The sequence below is a fragment of the Typopeltis vanoorti genome, chromosome 12 (assembly GCF_054136105.1).
Source record: "Typopeltis vanoorti isolate ZY-2024b chromosome 12, IOZ_Tvanoo_1.0, whole genome shotgun sequence".
Lineage (NCBI taxonomy): Eukaryota > Metazoa > Arthropoda > Arachnida > Uropygi > Thelyphonidae > Typopeltis > Typopeltis vanoorti.
Genome location: NC_143560.1, coordinates 89,957,253 through 89,979,693, shown reverse-complemented (window position 1 = coordinate 89,979,693; position 22,441 = coordinate 89,957,253). Strand labels below are relative to the sequence as shown.

At 35.5% G+C, this 22,441-nt stretch overlaps 1 protein-coding gene across 1 annotated transcript in view; it reads right to left on the bottom strand.

The window, feature by feature from the left end:
* The window catches only part of LOC150100991 (A disintegrin and metalloproteinase with thrombospondin motifs like), a 56,633-nt gene extending 35,578 nt beyond the window's left edge, over positions 1–21,055 (bottom strand). The window contains exons 1-5 of the mRNA XM_090401957.1: positions 21,004–21,055; positions 17,312–17,517; positions 7,675–7,767; positions 7,217–7,496; positions 4,281–4,462 (exon numbers count right to left, since the gene is read on the bottom strand). Of these exons, the coding sequence (XP_090258083.1) occupies positions 4,281–4,462; positions 7,217–7,496; positions 7,675–7,767; positions 17,312–17,517; positions 21,004–21,055 (813 nt within the window). The remainder of the gene's footprint in view (positions 1–4,280; positions 4,463–7,216; positions 7,497–7,674; positions 7,768–17,311; positions 17,518–21,003) is intronic.
* Between the last annotated feature and the right edge of the window lie 1,386 nt (positions 21,056–22,441).

The following is a 22,441-nucleotide window of genomic DNA, read 5'->3' as shown; positions in this document are numbered from 1 at the left end:
GTAAAAACATTAAAAAAAATCAGCAAACACATTAAATTAAATCTTCACACTAACTTAGAAAACATGCCACCTTTCAGAAATATGATAACCTTAGTAGTCAACAACTAAAAAATCACACAAGAAAAGGTAAGTATCTGTGACAACAGGAAAGTCATCCGTTATCTCGGATGACTTTCCTGTTGACTTTCCGAATCAGATTCAAAGTAGCCACATGCACATTTTATCTGCATTCCTCCCTCTCCTATCTTAAGAATGAGAAGTTTAGTGGAAATTTCTTTATTTACCTAAAAAGGGACTTCAAAAATGCACTTATACAACTAATTAGCTGTAAATAAAGGAGAATGAAAATAAATACCGATGCGCTGAATTTAAATCTAAATACTACTAACAAAAACAATAAAATTAGAAATTGGGTAAACTTGGTGGGTGATGGAATTTTTTTACTATTTTTTCTGAACTCAGCACCTAAAAATCTATAAGAATCAATTATTACTTCTCGGACAACTTTTCCATCGCAGATCTGTGTAATTCATTTTTTTCTAATTAGTAATCAATTTATTAATAAGTAAATTTACATATTAAAAATTGCTTTATTAAAAATATTATTTGAAAATAAAATCCATTCTTTTATTTTTGACTTGACAAAATTTTTCAATAACCTTTTCATTAAAATTTGTAATTTGCGAAATCATGTTTTTCTCAATTGAAATCATAAAGTGCTGTTAACCGCTCTTGCTTCATAGTATTCCTTAAATATGATTTCACCCTTTTTAAAGTAGAAAAACATCTTTCCGGTTCTGCTGTGGTCATTGGAATTGTTACTAAAATTTTTATAAGTTTAATTATTTCACTAAAAACATTTGCTAAATTTTCTTTTTATATTTTCAACAGTGACACGCGTCATAATTCAGCCTTGCATCTATAATAAATAAATAATTATGTTATTTTTAACAGAATAAAATAAAGTTTAACAAAAATATTTCGCCCTCACCACGTACACACACCAATAATAAAAGTTTCGTATCTCACAGAAATAACGTGCGCAAGCATACAATTTATCTGTAGCGACATTGCTCAACGAGCAGTGTCGGATTCACTTGTTACATCGGCAAGTCTAGCCGCAACTGACCGAACGTGATAATTCCGACACTTGTTTCGTAATCTAAAGCGTTAATCAAACAATTCCAATTATTAACTATTCAATCAATGTCGAAACATAAGCTGTAACCTTTAACATATATTGCATTTATATAATGTTGTAAGCATTGTTTATTTATAAACACAAACAAACTTTAATTTTTTTCATTTTTTCCTTGGGGGTGCTGCAGTGTCGCAGCGCTTATGTACAAGTCGCCACTGCCTCAGTGACCCGCAGTGATTTGATGAATGAATGAATGAATGAATGAACAGAAGCTTTTTTTTTTTCTTTGAGTATACCGATGTGAAGAATTAACGAACCACTGTGGGCATCAATTTTTGCGTTTGGCAAAAAATGCCATAGAAACTCATCAAATGCTTACAATAGCTATCGGGATAATGCCTTAAGAAACTCAAAGACATCCGAGTGGTTCAGAAAGTTCATAGCGTAGATCATCGTACCGACGATTTGGTGTCAGCAACAATCGGTGAATTACTATTGGATCCTACCACGAAATTCTAATGGAAGATTTGGTGGTAGGATGAAATGAGGTTTGCTGAAAAGTTTGTGCCGAGATTTCTGATTCTGGACCAAAAAGATGTTGCAATTTGTTATGAGCTCAAAGATCTGTTGCACAGGATTCAAATTTCATTGTTAGTATCACCACTGGTGATAAGACGTGAATTTACGACCTAGAGACGAAGGCTCGGTCATCTTATTCAGATCTTTCTACTCTTGAATTCCTAGCTCAAAAGAACGCCAGAGTCGTAGCTCACCCACCATATTCAGCGACTGATTTCTTTTTATTCTCTAAACTTAAATCAGCACTCATAATAAATAATAATAAATCGAAGGTTTCAATACATAAATGAAATTAAACAGAATGTGACAGAAAACTCAAACCCCGTTCTTTTAGAACAGTTCCAGAGATGCTTCCCAAAATTGGAAAAACTCCGATTAGACCATTGCACTGAGGCCGGAGAAGAACAGTTAGATGGGGGGGATGTGTTCTATGGCTCATAGGCTTTTGTGTATATTTTAAATAAATTACATCCGGAAACCTTTTGGACAGACCACGTATAGTTATGTTACAACAACAACATGGTTGGGTGAGATATACACCTCAGTCATGTCGATTTGTATTTCTTCATTATTGATTTGGAGATCTGTTAAAGAAAAGTGAGTATTATAAATTCAACAATAAAATAATCAAAAGATTAGGAAAGAGGATGAGTTAACTTTACAAGAACAAGCAATGGTTAAAAAGTATAAATGAATTGATATTCGTAGATTCATCCCCCCCACACACTTAAATTATACTTGACAAGAAATTATATTCTTGTTCAGTGCTTTATATAAGTGTAAGCAAACAAAGTTTGCACTTTAAGTATCTTCATGACTAGGCTACTTGTTATTGACTTCACATCAAACAAATAAGGATTAAACAAGAATGTAATTTCTTTTCAAGTACAATTTACTTGGAAACTAATATATTCATTCTTAAAGTTATCCAATCCTCTTCTAAGCCAAACAACTTCTAAAGGTCAATTTTCTTAGCTTTTTATAAACCTAATTACTATTACGACCAGCTAATCGAATCTCCATGGTGTACTTTGTGTCAATTGACTCCGGCTGGCTGGTTTTTCTGTTAGAGGAGAAAAACGTTTTGGAAGAGAAAAAAAAATCCTGGAAGCTCCGTATGAAACATGTTAATTGCTTTTTGAAAAAGTTATTTATTCCTCGTGTTGGATGGATTCGAATCCAGATCTTTTTCACCAGTAACACGATACCAAAAGGTGTCGCTATCTTTAATTAGGAATTCCTTCCAAGAAAGACATATAAAAAAGAAAAACATGTACGAACCGAATTAAAATGACTCCCTGCTTAGGACTAAACTTGAAGATTATGGCTAATAACTGACGACTATTAGAGATGGAGGAAGGTCATGACGGGAGGTACATGGAAAGCCTAAAAAGGCAGTATTCTCTTCGGATATGGCAGAAAACAAAAACTTTTTCCAGTGGAGTGTGAACACGTTAAACTATAAGGAAATAACACACAACCATTTGTTTCCTCCCCCTAGCTCAAACACGCGCAGTTAGCTGAAGCTGCGCCAAATGCCATAACCATGAAAAATACTTCGCCATGGCAAGAGCATCTGTCTTTCACGAATTCATCCCTCCCGGAAGGAACAGTCAAAAATCGCGTTCCGTTCTTTTGGTCAAGGACGCAAATTGTAAGGAGAGATAACTCGTGACTGACACTCACTCTTGGACACAGCAGTGAATTCTATTGGTGAAGGTCGTGTGGATACATCACGATGACACAAAGAGGTCTTCCTTATGTGATAAACTGCGGTTTCCTTAAAGTGAAATCTTGAATTTCCGGAGACAGCAATTAGCGACAATTACTTCTTTATCTCCTCGCCACACACACCTTTTTTCTTGTCACTGCAATTAGGTGCATACTTCTTTCGAGTCTCCCACTTTGCATTTGATTCCCCCATCCCTTTACATCCTGTTTTATACCTAGTAACTCCCAAAAATTTTAGCAGGGCATTTCTAATTAATAAACGTATTCTTAAGTTTTGAAAATTAAAGAATAGTAATTTGGATGTAACGCGATAAAGTTACCGAATATTGCAAATAAACAGGACAGACGGGGAAAGTTGCTTAAAGAAAGAAAGACGATAAGTGAAGAGAAAATAACTTAATTTGGAGTGTGAAATTCAACTGTGAAAAGAGAAAATATATAAAGAAGAATTGTAGATAAGTTCTCTGATTGACAAAGCGCTGTTGGTCTATCAGGCTAAAGAAGTAGACACAATTTCGTTTTAAAATAAAAGCTTCCACAGCTTGCGAATCAAGATATAAATCGAGTCAGGTGATATATTTACAGTTGTTAAACCACACTGTTAAATGCTTTCAGAAATGGTGAGATGAAGCAGCAAACCAAATTACCAGAGAGAGATTTGCAATTACATTTAACGTGTTAAATTCCTATCAGAATAGAACAAAAATCGGATTTGAAGAAATGGCCATTTCTTCAATTCTGTTATCATGGGGGCGCACAAGAAAATATTCAATGTATTCGTAATGATATTAAATAATGACTACCAGGATTGCCAAATCAAATTACTCACCCCATTCCAGAAGCTGATGAAATATCTTTTGATGAATTGACTGTCTCTTCGATGAATCAAGAAAGACTCGTAATCTACCACTAACAAAACCTCTGGCCATGCCGTATCCGGAATGCCACGCTTCTTGATTTTGTGTTCCAAGATTTGAGTTCTGTTCTCGGGATTTGCAGGATCCATGGACACTGGAATGGGAAGAATTTGCCGTGAGCAATAAGACTGTTTATGTGGACTCGCAATTAAAATTAATTTTCTAATATATAGCATCCTATTATACAACATCTATAACATCCTACAGCAACGAAAGCGATGCTAAAACACATTATACAAATGCAACCAGTTAAAGTAAGTTCCTCCGGATATCTTTATTGAGACCTTCTATCAAGATGCTCTAGTTCAATTCGTACGATTATTCTATCCATTGGAGTTTAAGTTCGATAAAGGTGAGACAAACGCATTAACTGATAATGATTCAAAGCCTTCAGTAACAAACGCTTTCAATTTTATTTGATTATAATTTGTATTGCAGCACTAACAGATTTCCAGGCCATTTTTCAGACGGATCCGTAGTCGGTCACTATTTGATTTAGGTAAGATTTTCCTCCGGGAATCTCGGGTTATTAATCTCATATTCACACGGTTTCAGACAGTACGAGTGTTAGGATTACGAGATGGACGTAATTGTCTACATTACTATCGCCTTATCTAAAGATCATGGATAATCACGGATTCAGCTAAAATGGCGTTAGAGGATTTATTAATTCTTTTCTCTTTTTAATGTTTATTTTAGAAAACATCAAAAATATTTCTTTAAATTTTTTAAGAAAAAATATTTCTCTTGAACAAGATACAACGGAAAAATTAAATGATTATCAAATGATAACATTGGCCAACAAAAAAAATATTTTTTTTCTGCTGATAATGTATCTGACACTTGTTTTTTACTAATTTGGGTGCGCTGATTTCAAATATCAAACATTTTTCTCTATCACGTCAGGTTTTTCCTCTATGGCATTTTCTTTTTGCCAATTTGTAAGTTTTTGATAGTTTTAAGGAGGCAGTACTATTTAGAGCATCAAATAACTCGATGTTTTAATATTATTTTCTGAAAGTATGTACTTTTAAAAATCTGTTCCTAACTTTTTATCAAGAAATTCGAAAAATTCCCTAAGATATAGCCTATTATTCAAAGCTTGAATAATAGGCTATATCTTAGGGAATTTGAGAGCGCTCACCGCTCTCGCTTGTTAGTAAACGAATAAATGCGTAAGAACCTGCAACGGCACGTACTGGCGCTTTGAATGCGAGAGAGGCCGATAACCGACTTAATACATTTAGGTGATGAAAAATTGGCGATGACAACTGCCTAAAACAAATGCATGCTATATGCGTCACAGCGGACAAAGAACGATCGACATCAATCAATCGTTAATCGATCGTGAAAGTATGATGAGCGCTTATAACGTTTCAATAAAGTCTGTTTTTTTTTTATCTTGTTAATTGCATGTTAGTCGGCAGTGAAGAAAATACATCATGTCTACTACTACTCGAAATTGTGTCAATAGTGTAGATTCCTTCTGCTACATTTGTGGCAGCTTTACTGTTCCCAGCCAAAGGACAAATATCATTGATTTCGTTAAGAAAGTGTACTTTGCATACTTTGACGTAAAAATTGCAGATCAGGACAAGTCATGGGCTCCAAATAAAGTGTGTAAGTCATGTGTAGAAAATTTACGACAGTGGAGCAAGGGAAAACGCCAAAAATTAGCTTTTGGCATTCCAATGATTTGGCGTGAACCGAAAAATCACGTAGATGATTGCTATTTTTCTTTAGTTAGGCCTCTCTCGCATTCAAAGCGCCAGTACTTGCTGTTGCAGGTTCTTACGCATTTATTCGTTTACTAACAAGCGAGAGCGGTGAGCGCTCCGATTCTGATCTGCGCACCGCTTTGAATAATAGGCTATATCTTCGGGAATTTTTCGAATTTCTTGATAAAAAGTTAGGAACAGATTTTTAAAAGTACATACTTTCAGAAAATAATATTAAAAAATCGATTTGTTGATCCTCTAAATAGTACTGCCTCCTTAAAACTATCAAAAACTTACAAATTAGCAAAAATAAAATGCCATAGAGGAAAAACCTGACGTGATAGAGAAAAATGGGTTTGATATTTGAAATCAGCGCACCCAAATTAGTAAAAAACAAGTGTCAGATCATAATCAGCAAAAATTGTATTGGACTGTGTAATCAAAAGTAAAAACAAAACCAGTTAAAGACGAAATTAATATCTATACGATCAGATTATATTGGTTGTATTAACACATTTTCTGAAAGTTAACTCCAATCACTTCATTTCCTTCTCTGAGAAGTAGCAAACTCTTTTCCGTGTAGGTATTGAAAATGAGAGAAAATAAAGTTTTCTACATGCATTTCTTTTGGAACAAAGACGTTGTTCAAAACTGCTTATAACTCATTGAGTACAGAAAATATCTTAAGGGAACAAAAATGAGATTTTGTTAGCTAATCCAACTTCTACACGAGTATCTATAGCATACGCTATAAAAAAACGTCTGCAGCCTATGATCTACTTGGCTTAATAGGCAAGGTATTCCCTAGTGCGATGACGTTGGTATGTTTAGTGTAGATAGATAATACTTTGACATTTTGTCATTTCAAGTAAAAGAAATCACTAGACTGCAGTTTTTAAATCCGAGTAGGTTTATCGTTTTACTGACTTTCGAAACTTAAAGGAGGAAGAAATGTACTGAAGATTTAACTCAAAAAGACCTTTGAGATCGGTGGTAGGGGGGAGACATTAAACGTTAAAAATCTCAAATGAGGAAAGATTTTCGTTTGACGTACAACTAAAAGAAAGATTGCTTTTTATCTCTTTCAGCTATGTTTAAAGAACTAACAAACATTATTAGCATACACTTACAGTAGTCAGAAGAGAAGCCTTCGTCCTTGTCTTCTCTTCTGTATACAATATGGCTGCCTAAAGAGGATCCTTTTTCACTTCTGTTCACAAAATGATCCATGACAAGAGTTCTAGTGGCATTTCGGCGACGTTCGTATTCTTCATCTTCGTCCAGGAACATCTCGTCATCAACGAAACCATCTTCCGGTAGCACCAAATATGGCGGAACAGGCTTGATCACCAAGTCATTACCCACAGTACCTTCCTGTAAAATGAAGACGATACGCGGTTTCAACATAACCTTAAAAAGTCAACGAAAGAAGGAAACTTAACCATATTATGGATAAATCATCAATAATAATTTTATTTACTCTTTAAAAGACACGGCTCCAAAATATTAAAATATTCTTGTATTTGCATTCACTTTAACCAGTTTTTAATTACTCACTAATGGATGGTGTATTTATGAATACTCTTACCATTTCCATGTGGCCGTTATCGCCCTCACGTATGACTAAGGCGGCCATATTGTGCGAATCATGATAAAGGGTGCCTAGGTCGGCATCTTCTTCCTAGAGGTGATTAAATAAGTTATGAATAAAAGGCAATTACAATATCACACACGACTTATGCTAATGACAAAATCAGTAAATAAACATTTCGTTATTTAAGGCGGAGAAACAATTTAAAACAGCAATTAAAAACAACGAAATGATTTAAAGATTGCATTTAGGTGGCTCTCTAAACAGGCGCTATTTTTGCATTGTTGCAATTATTAGGAATATAACTTGGTCAGTAAAGGCTTAAAGAAAATGAAAATGTATAATCTTGCTTAACAATTTTTATTTATTTTATTTATTTATTATTATTAAGACCTCCAGGGAGTCAGGAACGCATCGAGGGAGGCCATACTATTCGCGCCATCTGTTTTACCTGTTCCTGAATTCATTCACGCTACTTGCACACACAACATCCAACGGCAATCCATTCCAATCACGCACCACTCTGAAAGAAAACTCTAGCCCTGTCCCCCCTTCTAGGCAGCATTTATTCTTTGCTTCCAAGGATGCCATCCCATCTCATCATTTCCCAACCATCCATAAAATGAAAACTTCCATCAACTGAAATCCCGTATGACTCTTACAGAAGTTTCTGAATCTCAATCATGTCATCCCTCTTTCTCCTGTTTGCTAGTGTCTGCAGCCTACAAATTCTTAATCTCTCCTCATAATCAGCATTCCACAATCCTGATGTCATTTTAACACTCTCCTTTGCAATCTCTCCACTGTGTCAGAATCACTACGGAAACCAGGAGACCTGACCTGCGAACAACAATCCGAGTGAGGTCTTATCAAGGCCTTGTAAAGAGGCAAAATTACATCCTTATTTTTACATGTCAAGGTTTGTTTCAGCATTGCAATTAGTCTGAGTTGTATCTACAATTTTTGCTATATGACCTTTGAACTTTCGACCTCCTGTGTACTAAAACTCCAAGATCCGTAATCCTGATCAGTTCCTTCTATCATAATCCCACCAATATAATACGACACTGGATATCTAATCACACTAAAGTGCATGGATCTTCCATTTATTAAATAACATTGAAGTGACAGCCATTTTCACATGCCCAAAATTCCAGCCTATTCAAATCATTCTGCAAGTACCGCATATCAACAGCACTCCTGATTACCCTCCTTATCTCTGCATAATCAGCAAATAGTTGTATGTCACATGTCAAAACCTCCCCGATGTCATTAATGTACAAATTTAATAACAGTGGACCAAGGACTGATCTTGAGGCACTGGGTCTAAAAGTCGTATACTGGGGAGGGGTGAATGTCGTATACTAAACTCGTATATTGGGGAGGAGTGAATCTGCAAGATTCACCCCTCCCCAGTATACGACTTTTAGATATCTGTCAGTCAGCCATCCTCTTAACTATGTCAATAGTTTATAATCCAATCTCATATTCTCCAATTTATGTGCAACAGTCTTCCATGCTGTATCTACCAAAAGTCTTAGCAAAACCCAAAAGCATCATGGTGTATCCATTCCCCTTGTCTAGATCAATGGTAACATTATTCTTTGAGATTCTCTGTCAATCCATTTCTGAATACGAGTCCAAACCAACTTTTCCAAAATCTTCACCACCACTCACATACTGATTGGTCGATAGTTAGATACATCAGTCTTTGCACCATCCTTGTGCAATGGGGTTACCATACATTCTTTCCACTCCTGCAGAATCTTCCCTGTTCTGTGACTATGGAACAGCCAGTTCAGCTGGACACCCTTTTAACATCCGTGCTGATATCCCATCAGACCCCTTTGCTGAATTACTTATTCAGTTTGTGCAATAGCTCTAATACCTCCTTCTCATTAACATTAGTCCCGAGTTTCTTCATCCAGTGAAGAGGTGGCAGTGAGCTCAAAGATGCATACACCAGGTTGATAGCCTTTAGCAAAATGGCTGCTCGTTAGTTGAACAATCACTTCTGCACCAGTCACACGCATAGCATTTGCATTCATTCTTCCAAATTCATTCTTTCTTTTACTTGGAGCATAATGATAGAATTCTTGTGGGTTGTCTAACTTGCAGAGACAGTTTCTTTTCGTACTAAGACTTAGCTTTCCGTACAACACTTGACTCTTCAGACCTGCTCTTATAATAACTGACATCATCCTTATACACGCAGTATTCCTTCCACATCTTTTTTTTTCGTAAGAATCTCTTGCTTAATTAGATTAATCAGACACACCACTTCACTCCTACTCTATTTATTCTTCGCACACTAGAGACATATTCTGCTATCACATCGTTTAAGTATTATTTAAATGCTTCCCACTCACTGTCGATATCCTTTCTGTCCAACAACCGACACCATGTCGCAAAACCCAATATACTGCTGAGCTGATCATAATTTCCTGCTTTGCTTTGTAGTTCAGCGTGTAACCTTTTCCGAATGAACATTCATAAACTTAGCTACTTCCCAAGTGAGTACCACATGATCACTGTCACCAACCGGAGGCAGAATAGTTGACTGAACCCTCCCCCCTGCCGAATCTAACATACTTTGATCACGAGTTCCTTCTGTCACATGCTGCTTGAGGAAGTTGTTCCGCGACAGCCCGATAAATTCAGTTTCATTCTTATCAAGCGATTTCAATCAATGTTCGGATATTTAAAGCCCCCCCCCTCATTATGATGACTATTTCCGCGCTCTATTTGGTGATGCATTTCTTCATCGCTAGCAACCGATCCACCAGGTGTCTGTAACAACGCCCCCACTATGTATTTTAATCTTGTTATTCATCAGCTATGTTTCACTTGAACTTAATTGATATCCGTTTTGAATGCTTTCTGTAGTATATTAACACATGCTTTACATAACTGCATGTTAAAATTCTCTTGCAATCCAATTACGTTTACCAAATGATAGATTATATGTTCACATTATATGCTGTGAACACACAAATTACAATAAATTAATAAGTCAAAGTATGACTTTCAAAACTAAACAATTTTCGTCACAATGGGAATTTCTGCGTTCGTTGCTCTTAGCCTATAGTGTCAAGTATATCTTGACAAACTGGAAATCCAGATATTGACTCGTGCTATTTATTTGTAGAAGACAAACGTAAGTGGTCGCGTTGGATTAATTTTCGTAGCTTTCTCAGATTAAAAAAAAAAGCAAACTTACATGTAGTCCTGAGACTTAAAATAGACGATTGAAACAATACTTGAAATGCAAATGACAAAGTAAGAAAAATTTTTTAAATGTAGTTTAAGTTTTCTTTTGCTTTAGAAAAATGGGAAAAATTCCATTCCTGAAACCCTTTTATTCCTTAATAGGAGCAGAGACGGGATCCTTTGGCTTTATTTTATCCCATCTTTTTTTAGGTATTAGGTTCCAAGTCTTGTTGCAACTTTCTTTAAAAAATACTATGAAATATAAAAGTCAAAAGTTCTTCCAAAATGACTTGCATTTGTGGATAGAATGGTTACGAAGTTCTAACGTGTTTTTATGACTAGATGTTTTTTAAATACGAATCCATTTGTAGTTAAATTTAAAGAACGTGACAAAACCTTGGAGATTTTGAAGAAATTTTGTAATGTTAAGTGTGAGCACTTTAAGTAGATTCAGACTACACTGTTGAACTACTTAAAGATCCATGATATTCTATGACATCGAGTTATGATTGCTAATATGATATCAGCTAAACAGACGTTTGGATTGTTCTAATCCAATGCTCAAAATGTATGGCTGGTTGTTGTTAACTTGGCATTCAGTTATTTGATAGGAATAAAAGCCATGAACCACATGCCAGCCAATCTTGGACAGATCTAAAATTGAGAAAATGTTGCCTGTCAATTTGGTATGACAATACAATAAACACATTAACGAAACACTGAATTATACAACGTTATGCTCGTTAATGTTGAATAAAAAAGACAAAATTCACACTGCACCTGCAATCACATGAACATTTGTTTAGTTGGTTTGCGAAAGATTAGTTGGATGTTACTTTAAGTGTTCGTGACACCAATTCAAGCAGTTTCGCTTTTCTCATCTACACAGAAAAGTATCCCCTTTGCTACGAAGACAGCTTATTAATAAGACCGTTCTTTTGCTTCTAAGTTATCGGTCTGCTGCACTCGCTAGTAGTGGAATGAGGAAAAGACAAAAGAGAAGCACCACTGCCGAAAGAGAATCATTAAAATCCACATCCGTTGGACTGTTTGCAAGTTATTTCAAGCAGTCAGCGACGATCAAAGGTTCTTGACTTAACTGCATCGCCATCGATATAAAGGATCTGCATTGGGGGGGGGATATTCACATACCACTGACTAATATTTTTTTTTTTTATGTGCTCATTCCTTGCCCGCTTTCAACGGAGCTCGCTCTTGTTCGTGATGACGCCATTTTTGAATGCAAAACTTCATAAGAACTTAGAAATAATGGGAGGGATTCCCACCCATGAAAGCTGCGAAACTTTTATTAATTATTGGCACCGTGTGTAGTTTCTTCCCTTTATTATGAACCACATTTTTAATTTTCGAGTGTAATAATGGTTTTAAAAGTATATCTTGTATAAAAAGTATAAAAGTATAAATAAATATGCTTATATTACGTTTCAGGGTTATAAAAAGCGAGGCACTCTTACAATTTAAAAATAGTTAAATAATTTAAATAGTTACATTTGCTTTTTGATTTCTTCATAAAAACTGCCAACAATTATAAACTAATTTCTTTTAATTAATGCAGAATATCCCTATAGTAATTATTCTAGTAAGTAAGTATAGTAATTATTCATTTTCGCATCCCTCGGTCATATTTTTATACTAAAAGAGCGGGGTGTCTTCAGATAATCCCCCGTCATCAAATGCCAAGTGGTTGCAGCTCTCCCTGATGCTACAATCAGCTGTCATTGGAGAAATTCTGAATTTATAAAAAATCTTTTATTATTATTATTTTTTTTTAATATTTTTTATTTATTTTTTGCTTCTTACAACCTTGGTAAGGAACCAGTATTGTCAAAAAAATTCTGTGATCGTAAATATTCGAGTGCATTTGTCTGAAAACAATTCTTTATCAAATGTTATTTGCTTTGTTTAATGTCGTTAAAATTTGAATCAAAACATTGACATTAATATTTAAGGGGATAAAGCGATTGCAACGTCCGCGATGTTAGGCTGTTGTTTTCCATTTTGGCTTATTCAATTAATAGCATCCGTACTGGAAGCCTTTTGCTGTGAAAAACTTAATTAATCCAGAATGTTCGAGTCAAATCATTTATATGCCGTCTTCAATAACAGGGAATCAATATGCGAACATTTAATCATCCTAATGACTGTCTGGTGAATATCCCCAAGAAAGAGGAGGCCCAGATATCAGACACTAACACTTCCTGACTACTTCCCAACAAATAACTTTTCTCTTCCACAAATTGGTCTTACCTGTCAGTCTCTGATTTGATCACTTCTTACATTTCGATTTTCCGAAGCACTCCTAAGTGCATTAATCCACTTAGATCTTCCTGGAGGGCTTTTTCTTTTCCTGCCATTTTTTGTTGACGTTTCCTTTCCCATTCTGTTTAAGCGAGCCTATTATCTTAGAGTTTGTCTACTTACATTCTTGAATGTTTGCAATGTCAAGTTCCTTTCGAATGTATATATTTATGCCAACTGATGTTTCTAATGACCAAAGGCAAAAGTAAATCCAATTTCGAAATTTTTTCCCATTATTCCAGTTAAAAGTGACTTCCATTCAAGCAGTTCAGCTTCAAATAGTATGTAGTGTCAAATAGTGGAGATACGCATTCCTTTCTGATCTCTAGTGGTCGAATAAATCTTATTATTTAGAAGGATGTAATATTTCAGTCTTCTTAGTCCAAATAACACTAATTACGTCGACATGGTATTCGTTAGTTCCACCCTCTTTTTCATTGATGCTTCTGTTGTCAAATGATGTATTTTTAAACTGAGTTGAAGTTGTTCCTTTTGCTGAAGTGAAATCCCCATCTGGCGATATTTGATCATGTTGTACTATAAAGTATGTGTAGTCATCTCACCATAGGAAGGCGAGGATGGATGCAAGTCAGAAACCTTAGTTTTTTCGCATTACTTACAAGATATGTAGTTGCGACCCTTAAACAACTTTATAACCGCGACAATAGCAGAAATAATATTCCTGCAATCGAAAATTATAAACAAGATCCTTCTTCAAAAGAAGCTCCGCAAAAATCGAAGAGGTTAAAAAAAAATCGACGCATCATATTCTCTCTCCCCTTCTGGCAAGGAAATTATTCGATCATGGATGGAGCACTGCCATCTCAAATGCAGAGCAGTTAGATAGGAAAGTAATGTCCCCCTTATTTTCTCATAGTCTCCCTGTAAACCCTATTACAGAGAATCAGAATATAAAGCAATAGTGTATTGAACCAAACATCAATCGGCAATTAAATGGTAGCCCAAGAGTTTAGTTTTATTGTTTGCAGGCAAAGAAACGGCATTCTATGATCGCATGTCTGCAGCATCCATAAGGTTTCCTATAAAATATTCTCCTTAACCTACAAAACTTAAACTTCCATCATACAGACCGAAGGTAATACAGGAGCGGGAAGATCCTGGTCAAGTTGTTCGTATAAACTTTGCATTGCAATGTCGCTAAAATGCAACTCGACTTTTGAACACAACGATATAACAGCATTTTTATTTTCAGGTCATTACCACTTAGACCCCTCTGACAGAAATACGGGTCCACATCTGTAGGTTTTCGAGGAAGCCAAATGTACAGCTGAGTAATACTTAAGGAGGTGTGAAATCATCTAATTTCTTTAGTTTTTATTTATTTCTACCATGACTTATTAGGTATTACATCATCTTAAAAAAGATCAGATCGACAAATATCTCTCAGAGTATTTATTTCCCTTCGAACGTGGTTACAAAAATATAACGCAAGAACTAACTCACGATGAAGAAATTAAAACGAATACATGCCGTTCTGCTAGTGATCGATCTCTTTCTGCGGGACTCAACCGTGATTGATTTTCCACAAGAACAGACTTTTCAATGAGTTGATTATTATTGAAAAACTAAGAACCCAAAATACGGCTTGAGTTCGCCGTTTTCTGACTAATTGCTGTTTCTCAGTGTTACCATGGATGATTTAGGATGGAACATGTAATACAATTCTCTTCCGTAACGGAGAATTTGTAACACGTGACAATATGATGCTTGTAGGGTAAAATGTCCAATTTCTGAGATGCTAAAGCAACTACTCGTATCATTTCTGTAGTTGCTTTAGTCACCAGGAAAAAATAAATTGTCAGTTTTCTGAAATTGCAAAAAGTTGCAAATAAATGTGACGAAAATGATATTTTTAATGGATCCAAGTACATTTTTCTCTTCCACTTACTGGAAACAGACAGACGACTAGCTCTTTGACATTTGAACATTCCTTCGTAAATGGTCCAAAGGTTGTTGGCATTTGCGAAATGAGCGTGGAACCACAAAAATGGATGCGATTTTTAGTCGCAGATCAACCGTGTTTATGAGAAAAATGAAACAAAAATAAACAGATTGAAAGTAGAAAGAAGTTTGAAGATAAAATATCAGCTACATGCGAAGAGGAAGTGCTCGAAATGCTTTATTTTTCCACGATAAGTGACGACATAAGAAGGATCTGCGGAGACAGAATTCAAGAATTTAGTATAATGGAGTTCATCAGATCAGCAACAGTTTGAGTAAAGTGGGATGTTAATGGAAACGCTTTATTTCAGAAAAGGTTGTATGGAGCTAACAAAGGATATTATTGGGAGATTTTTTTAATTAATAAAACTGTCTTAAATAATCAGACTGACAAGTCAATCGCTGTTTTGTTGCTTAGCTATAAAATAAATATTTAGTCTATTTTCTTTTAATAATTATAGATTGCTAACTGCAGCGAATGTGATGGCAACTAAATGATCATCCCAAAGGAACAATGTACTCTTAAAGCGATGCGGCTGATAATGCATAAAAAAGAAAATAAGGAATATTAAAATCTCACGTTCTTATCAGTGTCTTTGAAATGCTCATCTCTGTGGAGGAATATTTAAGTTGTTATGAGGTATGGTTGGGTCATTTATGTGACCCGTCGATGTTGGAATTACATCGACGAATCACAAACGACCAAACACATCTGCATGTCAATTTCAATTATTTCCTCTTAGGCTTCACATGTTCCACGTTGTTCTCAATGGATCTATTCGGAATAAAGTCTTTTGTTCTGATGTTCGGAGCAGTTTCCAATATAAATATTTTATTGAATTCGATACTAAATTCAATGATTTAAAAAATGTTTATTCTTTGGCGATTGCTGTGAAAGGTTAAAGTCCTCGGAGTTATTTTATTTAAAAAAATAAAATCTCAAGTTCTCAAGCTGAATGAAATTCCAGCGTGATATCTCCGATGCCTTTCAGAGATAACGCCGTGACTAATTATGCAACTTGCATAATTAGTCACGGCGAACATAATTAGTCATAGGACAAATAGAGAAAAATTGGTTACTGAATTATCATTTGATTCTATATTATAAAAGTGAAGTGATATTCTGTCGATTCGATAGGTGAAAGTCGTTCACTGAGACGAAATATCGCTTTCGGACTGAAGGATTCCACCGCTACTTACATACGAATTCAGACATGGATTCGTTGACCCTTTCATTTATTTGCACTTTATTTTATTCATATATAAGACCTATATAAATTAAGAAAATTTATATAGGTCTTCAAACAGAACACTTTATTTTATTGATATATAAGACCTATATAAATTAAGAAAATGAATGAAGAAATAGATTCACAGCTATTTTCGTCACAGTAGGTTTTAGTATTATGGAGAAAGAAAAAGGATTAACACTGCACCGCGAACTTGCACTACAGAGAATCCCAAACAAACATAATCGCTACTGGCGATAAAACATTTTTTATCGCTAAAATGAAAATCGAAAATGCTGTAGGTAGAACACTCGGATAAAACAATTTGTTTTATCCCCCGAATACAGAACTTGTACATTTAAAAGACACAATCAGAATGGTAACGGTACAAAGTGTTTGCAACGTACGTTACTCCAGTGTAATTTATTGACTCACGTTTAAGAGGAAAACACTGGTCTAAATGAATACTATTCTTGAAGAAATTACTTAAGGAACTAGTCATAATCCCCATGAAGAAATGCTTTAGGCTAGACAGGGAGAGCAAACAGAACTTCAAGAAATACAAATCAGCTGCCTCTGTTCAATCGTTACGACTTTTGGGTAGCTTTGATTCTGTTAGTCCGTTTCAATAACAAGGAGATGGAAAATTAACTAGAACACTATCGCATAGAACGGAATAATTAATTCTGAGAAAATACTAGAAGTTCGCGTGTGTTATTCAAACAGAGACACTGAAATGAAACTTTCATTAGGATTATCTTGAGATGAAACTCAGATCAAAAATGGAAATACTGTCGGCAGAACACTCGGATTCGTTAGCGCGCGCACTGTTCACAATGCGTCCCTTTATAGAATGTGCACACCAATAAGGAAAATGCAAGTTACAAGGATTGAGTCACATGCAAGGCACTCACCTCAGGCACTTCCTCGTACTTCACTCCATTCTGGGTACTCTCTGCTGTGTATACTTTGAACGACCTCATTCTCTCCTGAAGCTCATCGTTCCTCTGTAGCTGCAGCTGTACGCTCTTGCCAAATGCTGACAAATGTATCTGCTTCCCATCACTGGTGGTATCACGTTTTGAAAGTAACCGTATGTGAGCTACATCATATTCTGGAACTGAGAAAATCAAATACTAATTAGATCCTGTGATGGATTAGTTCAGAATGTTATAATGAAAGTAGATTTTGGATTAGAACCGGTCTTATAAAGCCCCCCCCCCCCCCAATTCTCTGTATTTACAATTCGGCTTTGGAAACATAGTAAACAAAAAACTCTTTCATGCAGCACGTTTCGGTGTTTGCGCTTATTAAAATTTCGGTGCTGAAAGTTGTAAGAGCTCTACACTCAGGTATTCGGACTATCGATTCTATGATTTTCTATAATTCGTGCAAGGCAAAAATATCTCGTATGTGTGAAGTTATTCTCGCACATAAAATAAAGAAAAATGTATTTCTTGTGTATATTCGAGTCATTCATTTTTCCAACAATATGATCAGGATCACTAAGATCCTGATGACATCAGGCTCAACACAAATCAAACCGACACTAATGGAAGCATGTTATCGTAGAGGCAATCGGTTTACTTCAGATATTTCTGGTGCTTCTCACTTCACGTTAGGTTTAGTGAAGACAATATTACATTCCCAGTCATAAGATATCGATATAATAAAATAACGTAGTAACGGCAGCTGTTTCACTAATTTGAAGACCCACCAATTCAGCCACTCTCGCTCCATAGCCTCGCTAACATTCTACCTTAGGACATGGTCCACGAAAAGATTTGAAGAAACTCATGTGATCTCTCTTTATATTTCCAAGGCATTTGATCGCGTGTGGCATTGCAGTGTCTTCTTTCTAAACTGTCATCTTATGGACTCGCTCCCTTCTCTCAGTGGATCCTAAGCTTCGTCTCTGGTCGTTCATTGGGTGCTTTAACGGATGGTTCAGGCTTCAGATTTTTACATCTGATACTAGAATACTTGAGGGCTTTTGTGCTTTCACATACACTCTTTCTCCTACATATCAATGAGAAGTCATTGATATGTAGGAGAAAAAAACCACTTCATAGTTTTATTCGCAGTTCATTCTATTCCTCTTCTTCATTGACAAAACTTTGTAACGCTCAAATGACATAAGCTGCAGATCTATAAAAATGGTTTAAGCACCGATCTCTGTCCATTTTCAAGAGAGTGAAAAGCTAGCGAGCTTCAACGCTATAAAAATATGATCCTGCTTTATTACTTGAAAGAAAGACCTACTTCACTCCCGCTAACGAACCGATTTCCAGTCAAGATCACTTTTCTCTTCTTGAGCTGGCTTTTACATAGTTCTTCTATATATATATATATATATATATATATATATATATATATATATATATATATATCACATTCAAAACGTCTTCAGTCTACAAAAAATTGTATTTCTCGTTCTAAATAATACTCTTCTGCTAAGCTCTTAACACTTTATAAATCCCAAATCCACGCGACCTTGGATTACTGTTGTCGCATTTGAATTTCGAATACGAACCCATTTCTAGATACAATCCACTTTGGATTGTATCTAGAAGAGTTGTGCGCTTAATAGATGACCCCCCCCCCCTTAGACTCTGCAATAGCTTTTTCATAGACACAGTTTCTGCGCATCGTCTTTTCCATAAGTATTTTCATCGACGCTCCTCCGCTGAACTGGCCACCACCATTCCTCCACTCCCCTCTAATCATGTAGGGACATGGGAATTGCCGTCAGAATTCATACAGTTCACTTTGAACTTATAAACCAACTTCTCATCCTCTTCCTCCATTCAGTCTTTTTCTGTTCAATGGAACAGCCTTCCTCGCATCGTTTTCTCCAATGAATGCAACCATTAGCTCTTTAAGAAACTCATTAACAGATTTTTTTTTTCTTCTCTTACATCACTTGTTCATCCAGAGGTGCACACGGCATTGTCGTGTTATAGGTCTTGAGACCTCTCGTGTGAGGAATTGATATTAAAAACATTATCGGCACCATCTACTATTCTGTGATCTTAAATATCATCAGCTGAGTTTCGGAGCCAACCACCTCCTCTTCAAAAACCCATTAACAGGCTTTTTTAAATTTAAAAAAATTTTTCTTCTCTTTAATAACTTGCCCCCACGGCGCTGTCTTATTACAGGTCTTGAGGCCTCTCGTGTATGGGATTGACATTAAAAAATATAATCAATACCCTGTTTCTTTGGATCTTAAATATACTCATCTGCATTCAGGAATATGTTTGAATTAAAACGAAGCCATAAGTTTTTTTTTATCATCCATAAAAATGAGAAAATAAACTCTGGACAGATCATTTACCCTTGTCTGAAAAGGCAGATTAAATTTTTTCCCCTTTCGAAATAAAAATAACTTCGACCAACTTAAGAAGGAAATTAGATTGGACAATACTTCATTATAAAAGGTAAGAGCAATATGGAAATCTATTTTCGTAAAGATGAATAATAATGAATGGTGTACACAATAAGTAAGGGACTTCATTTACCCGGAAAAGGTCACTGGTAGAACACTTCGATATAAGATATCATTGTATAAAGCACATAGTGATATTTACAAAGCTCGCATTAACAGCTAGAGAGGAAGAAATTAAGTTTGCATTTACACTTTTTGCATATTATTTCAGGGCCAATCAATTCCAAAATCATTGCTTAAGTTGTTTGTAATTATCCGATTGGCGGTTGATAAAATTATACAAAAAAGAGCGATTAACCATTGTGCCTTTGTAATATGTAAATCACAGCTTCCAGTACACTTGTCCGAAATGCAGGAAATATGCTCCAGAATTTTCAGATTAACCAGATCCCATCGGTCAGTTGAAACAGTTCGTGATCCATTTGTTGCTCCACAAACAACGAAAGTTGTCACTCTGTTCCATGCACAAAAAATAGTAAGATGCAAAAATTATAAAGCAACTGTAATCACACAGATACGCATTTATTTTAAAAAAAGAATTTATCCAAACTTTATGCTAAAAATTCCAAGACTCCCCACTGGTTACTAGTATTCCACACTTTTTTCATTCGAGAATTGTTAGTCCCGGCCACACCTTCCAAATATAAGGTTCTTTCCGATTTAAGTGTAACAACTTAGTGACGAATTTTTCTTCCGAGGTAGAGAATGCATTCCCTCTTACCTACACATTAAGAACAACAACGCATCTGGCGCAGAGAAGCACGCTGCAACTGAAGATAATAACCGATAAACACATACACGCATTTCACCAAACCCTACACTGGAGGCGAGCCTGTCACACTTTTTTCACTTGCCTATCGAGAACTGTTCTACACATCAGTCTTAGGCGTTAATAAATAGCGGTAGTTGTTTTGTGCAAATACCTAAAGCGTAATAGAGCGAATGAACTAAATGAAGTCCTCAGAAAATCTGCAACCTTGACGAAATAGGATCTGTCCACCAATTTCACTTCCCCATGGAAAATGAAATAGGAGAAATTAATTGGTGTTTATGCGGTGTAGAATTAGGTTATTGGTAATTTTTTTTTTTAAAGAAGTGCTCATGCACTCTGGGACAACATAAGAAAAATGATACTCGATAAAAAGCAAATATACTTACCAGCGTTGTGAAACTGCACACCAAATATTCTCTGTAAGTCCTGCGTAGTCATCCGTTTATGTATCTACGTATAAGAAAGATTTGTTACACATCAGTTACACGCTACCACACACACGGGCAATCGCAGTAATGCTTTAAATAGAAATCTTTAATTTTTCTTGTTAATGATATTGACAAGGTCAGTGAGTCATTGAACTTCTTACTAAATAAGAAGTAGCCTTAAGATATTTGTTTCGTCACTGATGTCAGCAAATATGGATTTCGGAGAGAAATTAGGATATGAATATTGACTTCACAGTCTACAGAATCGGTTGTTGTTAACGGGGCTCAAGCTTTGCCGTTAAATTTGCATGTATAAGCATACAAATGAAGTTACTCGTTAACAATCCGTTTAGTTTCCTTAAAGAAGAATTAACTCTCATTAATAATCAACTGGGACTTAAAGTACACGAAAATGTACTTAGCATACTGCATTAAAATTAACAGACAAATGTCTGAAAGGGAGAAAATATTTACACTTGCCTGTTTACGAACTCTCAGAGAGTAATAAAGATTGCGTAGTATGCCTTTCACTATAAATTATAAAGTACCTACTTCAAAGGTGACAAACAATATTTCTCAAAAGCATTTTTTTTAAAACGTTTTTGGCTTTAACGTTACTCACGTAAAGACTGCCAGAAATGCAAACGACAAAAATCACTACTGATAAGCATCTGTAAAAAATGGATGAAATCAGAATCATACGTCATCATCAAAGCGCCGTCTAATGAGTAAATATTGCAACAATAATTTATTATTATGAATATTTCCATAGTGACTTCTGTTGCACTCACGAACGACTATACACTTTCATTGTAGGCATTAGATTACTGAGAAATGCTAAATGATTGAGAATGGCTTGATTTATGTTCAGTATACATAATATGGAATGCAAACTGATAATTAAAACAAAGTAGTCACACTGGCAATACGAACAGACCACATTAGGATTTTCATTTTGATTGCATTGAAATAAACTGTTATACAATGTCCAAAGGTAATTGGACTATGACCCTTCCTTACCTGTTGATTAGACCATACATGTAATGTATATTTTTCTGTCTTGGTTTACGCCTTCAGTAATTACTTGTAAGAATATAACATCAAAAATTAACACAGAGCGGTTAATTTTAAAGTTTTTAACACCAAGCACTCTGGTTTTTAGACTGACTCCATTGAACTTTCGCACGCTATGCTCAGCCACTTCATAGAATATCAACACCCATTATAGAAAGTTGTTCTATAAAGACCGTTGCCAGCACACACAAAGTATAAACTGAAAATTGTTTGACATCCTCTTATGGCGTGTAAAATCATTTCAAAATGTTTTTACCTTTCTGGAAGGATATACGCGTTGAAAGGACTACAGTGATGTTTTAAAATACATTTCGATTTGTAA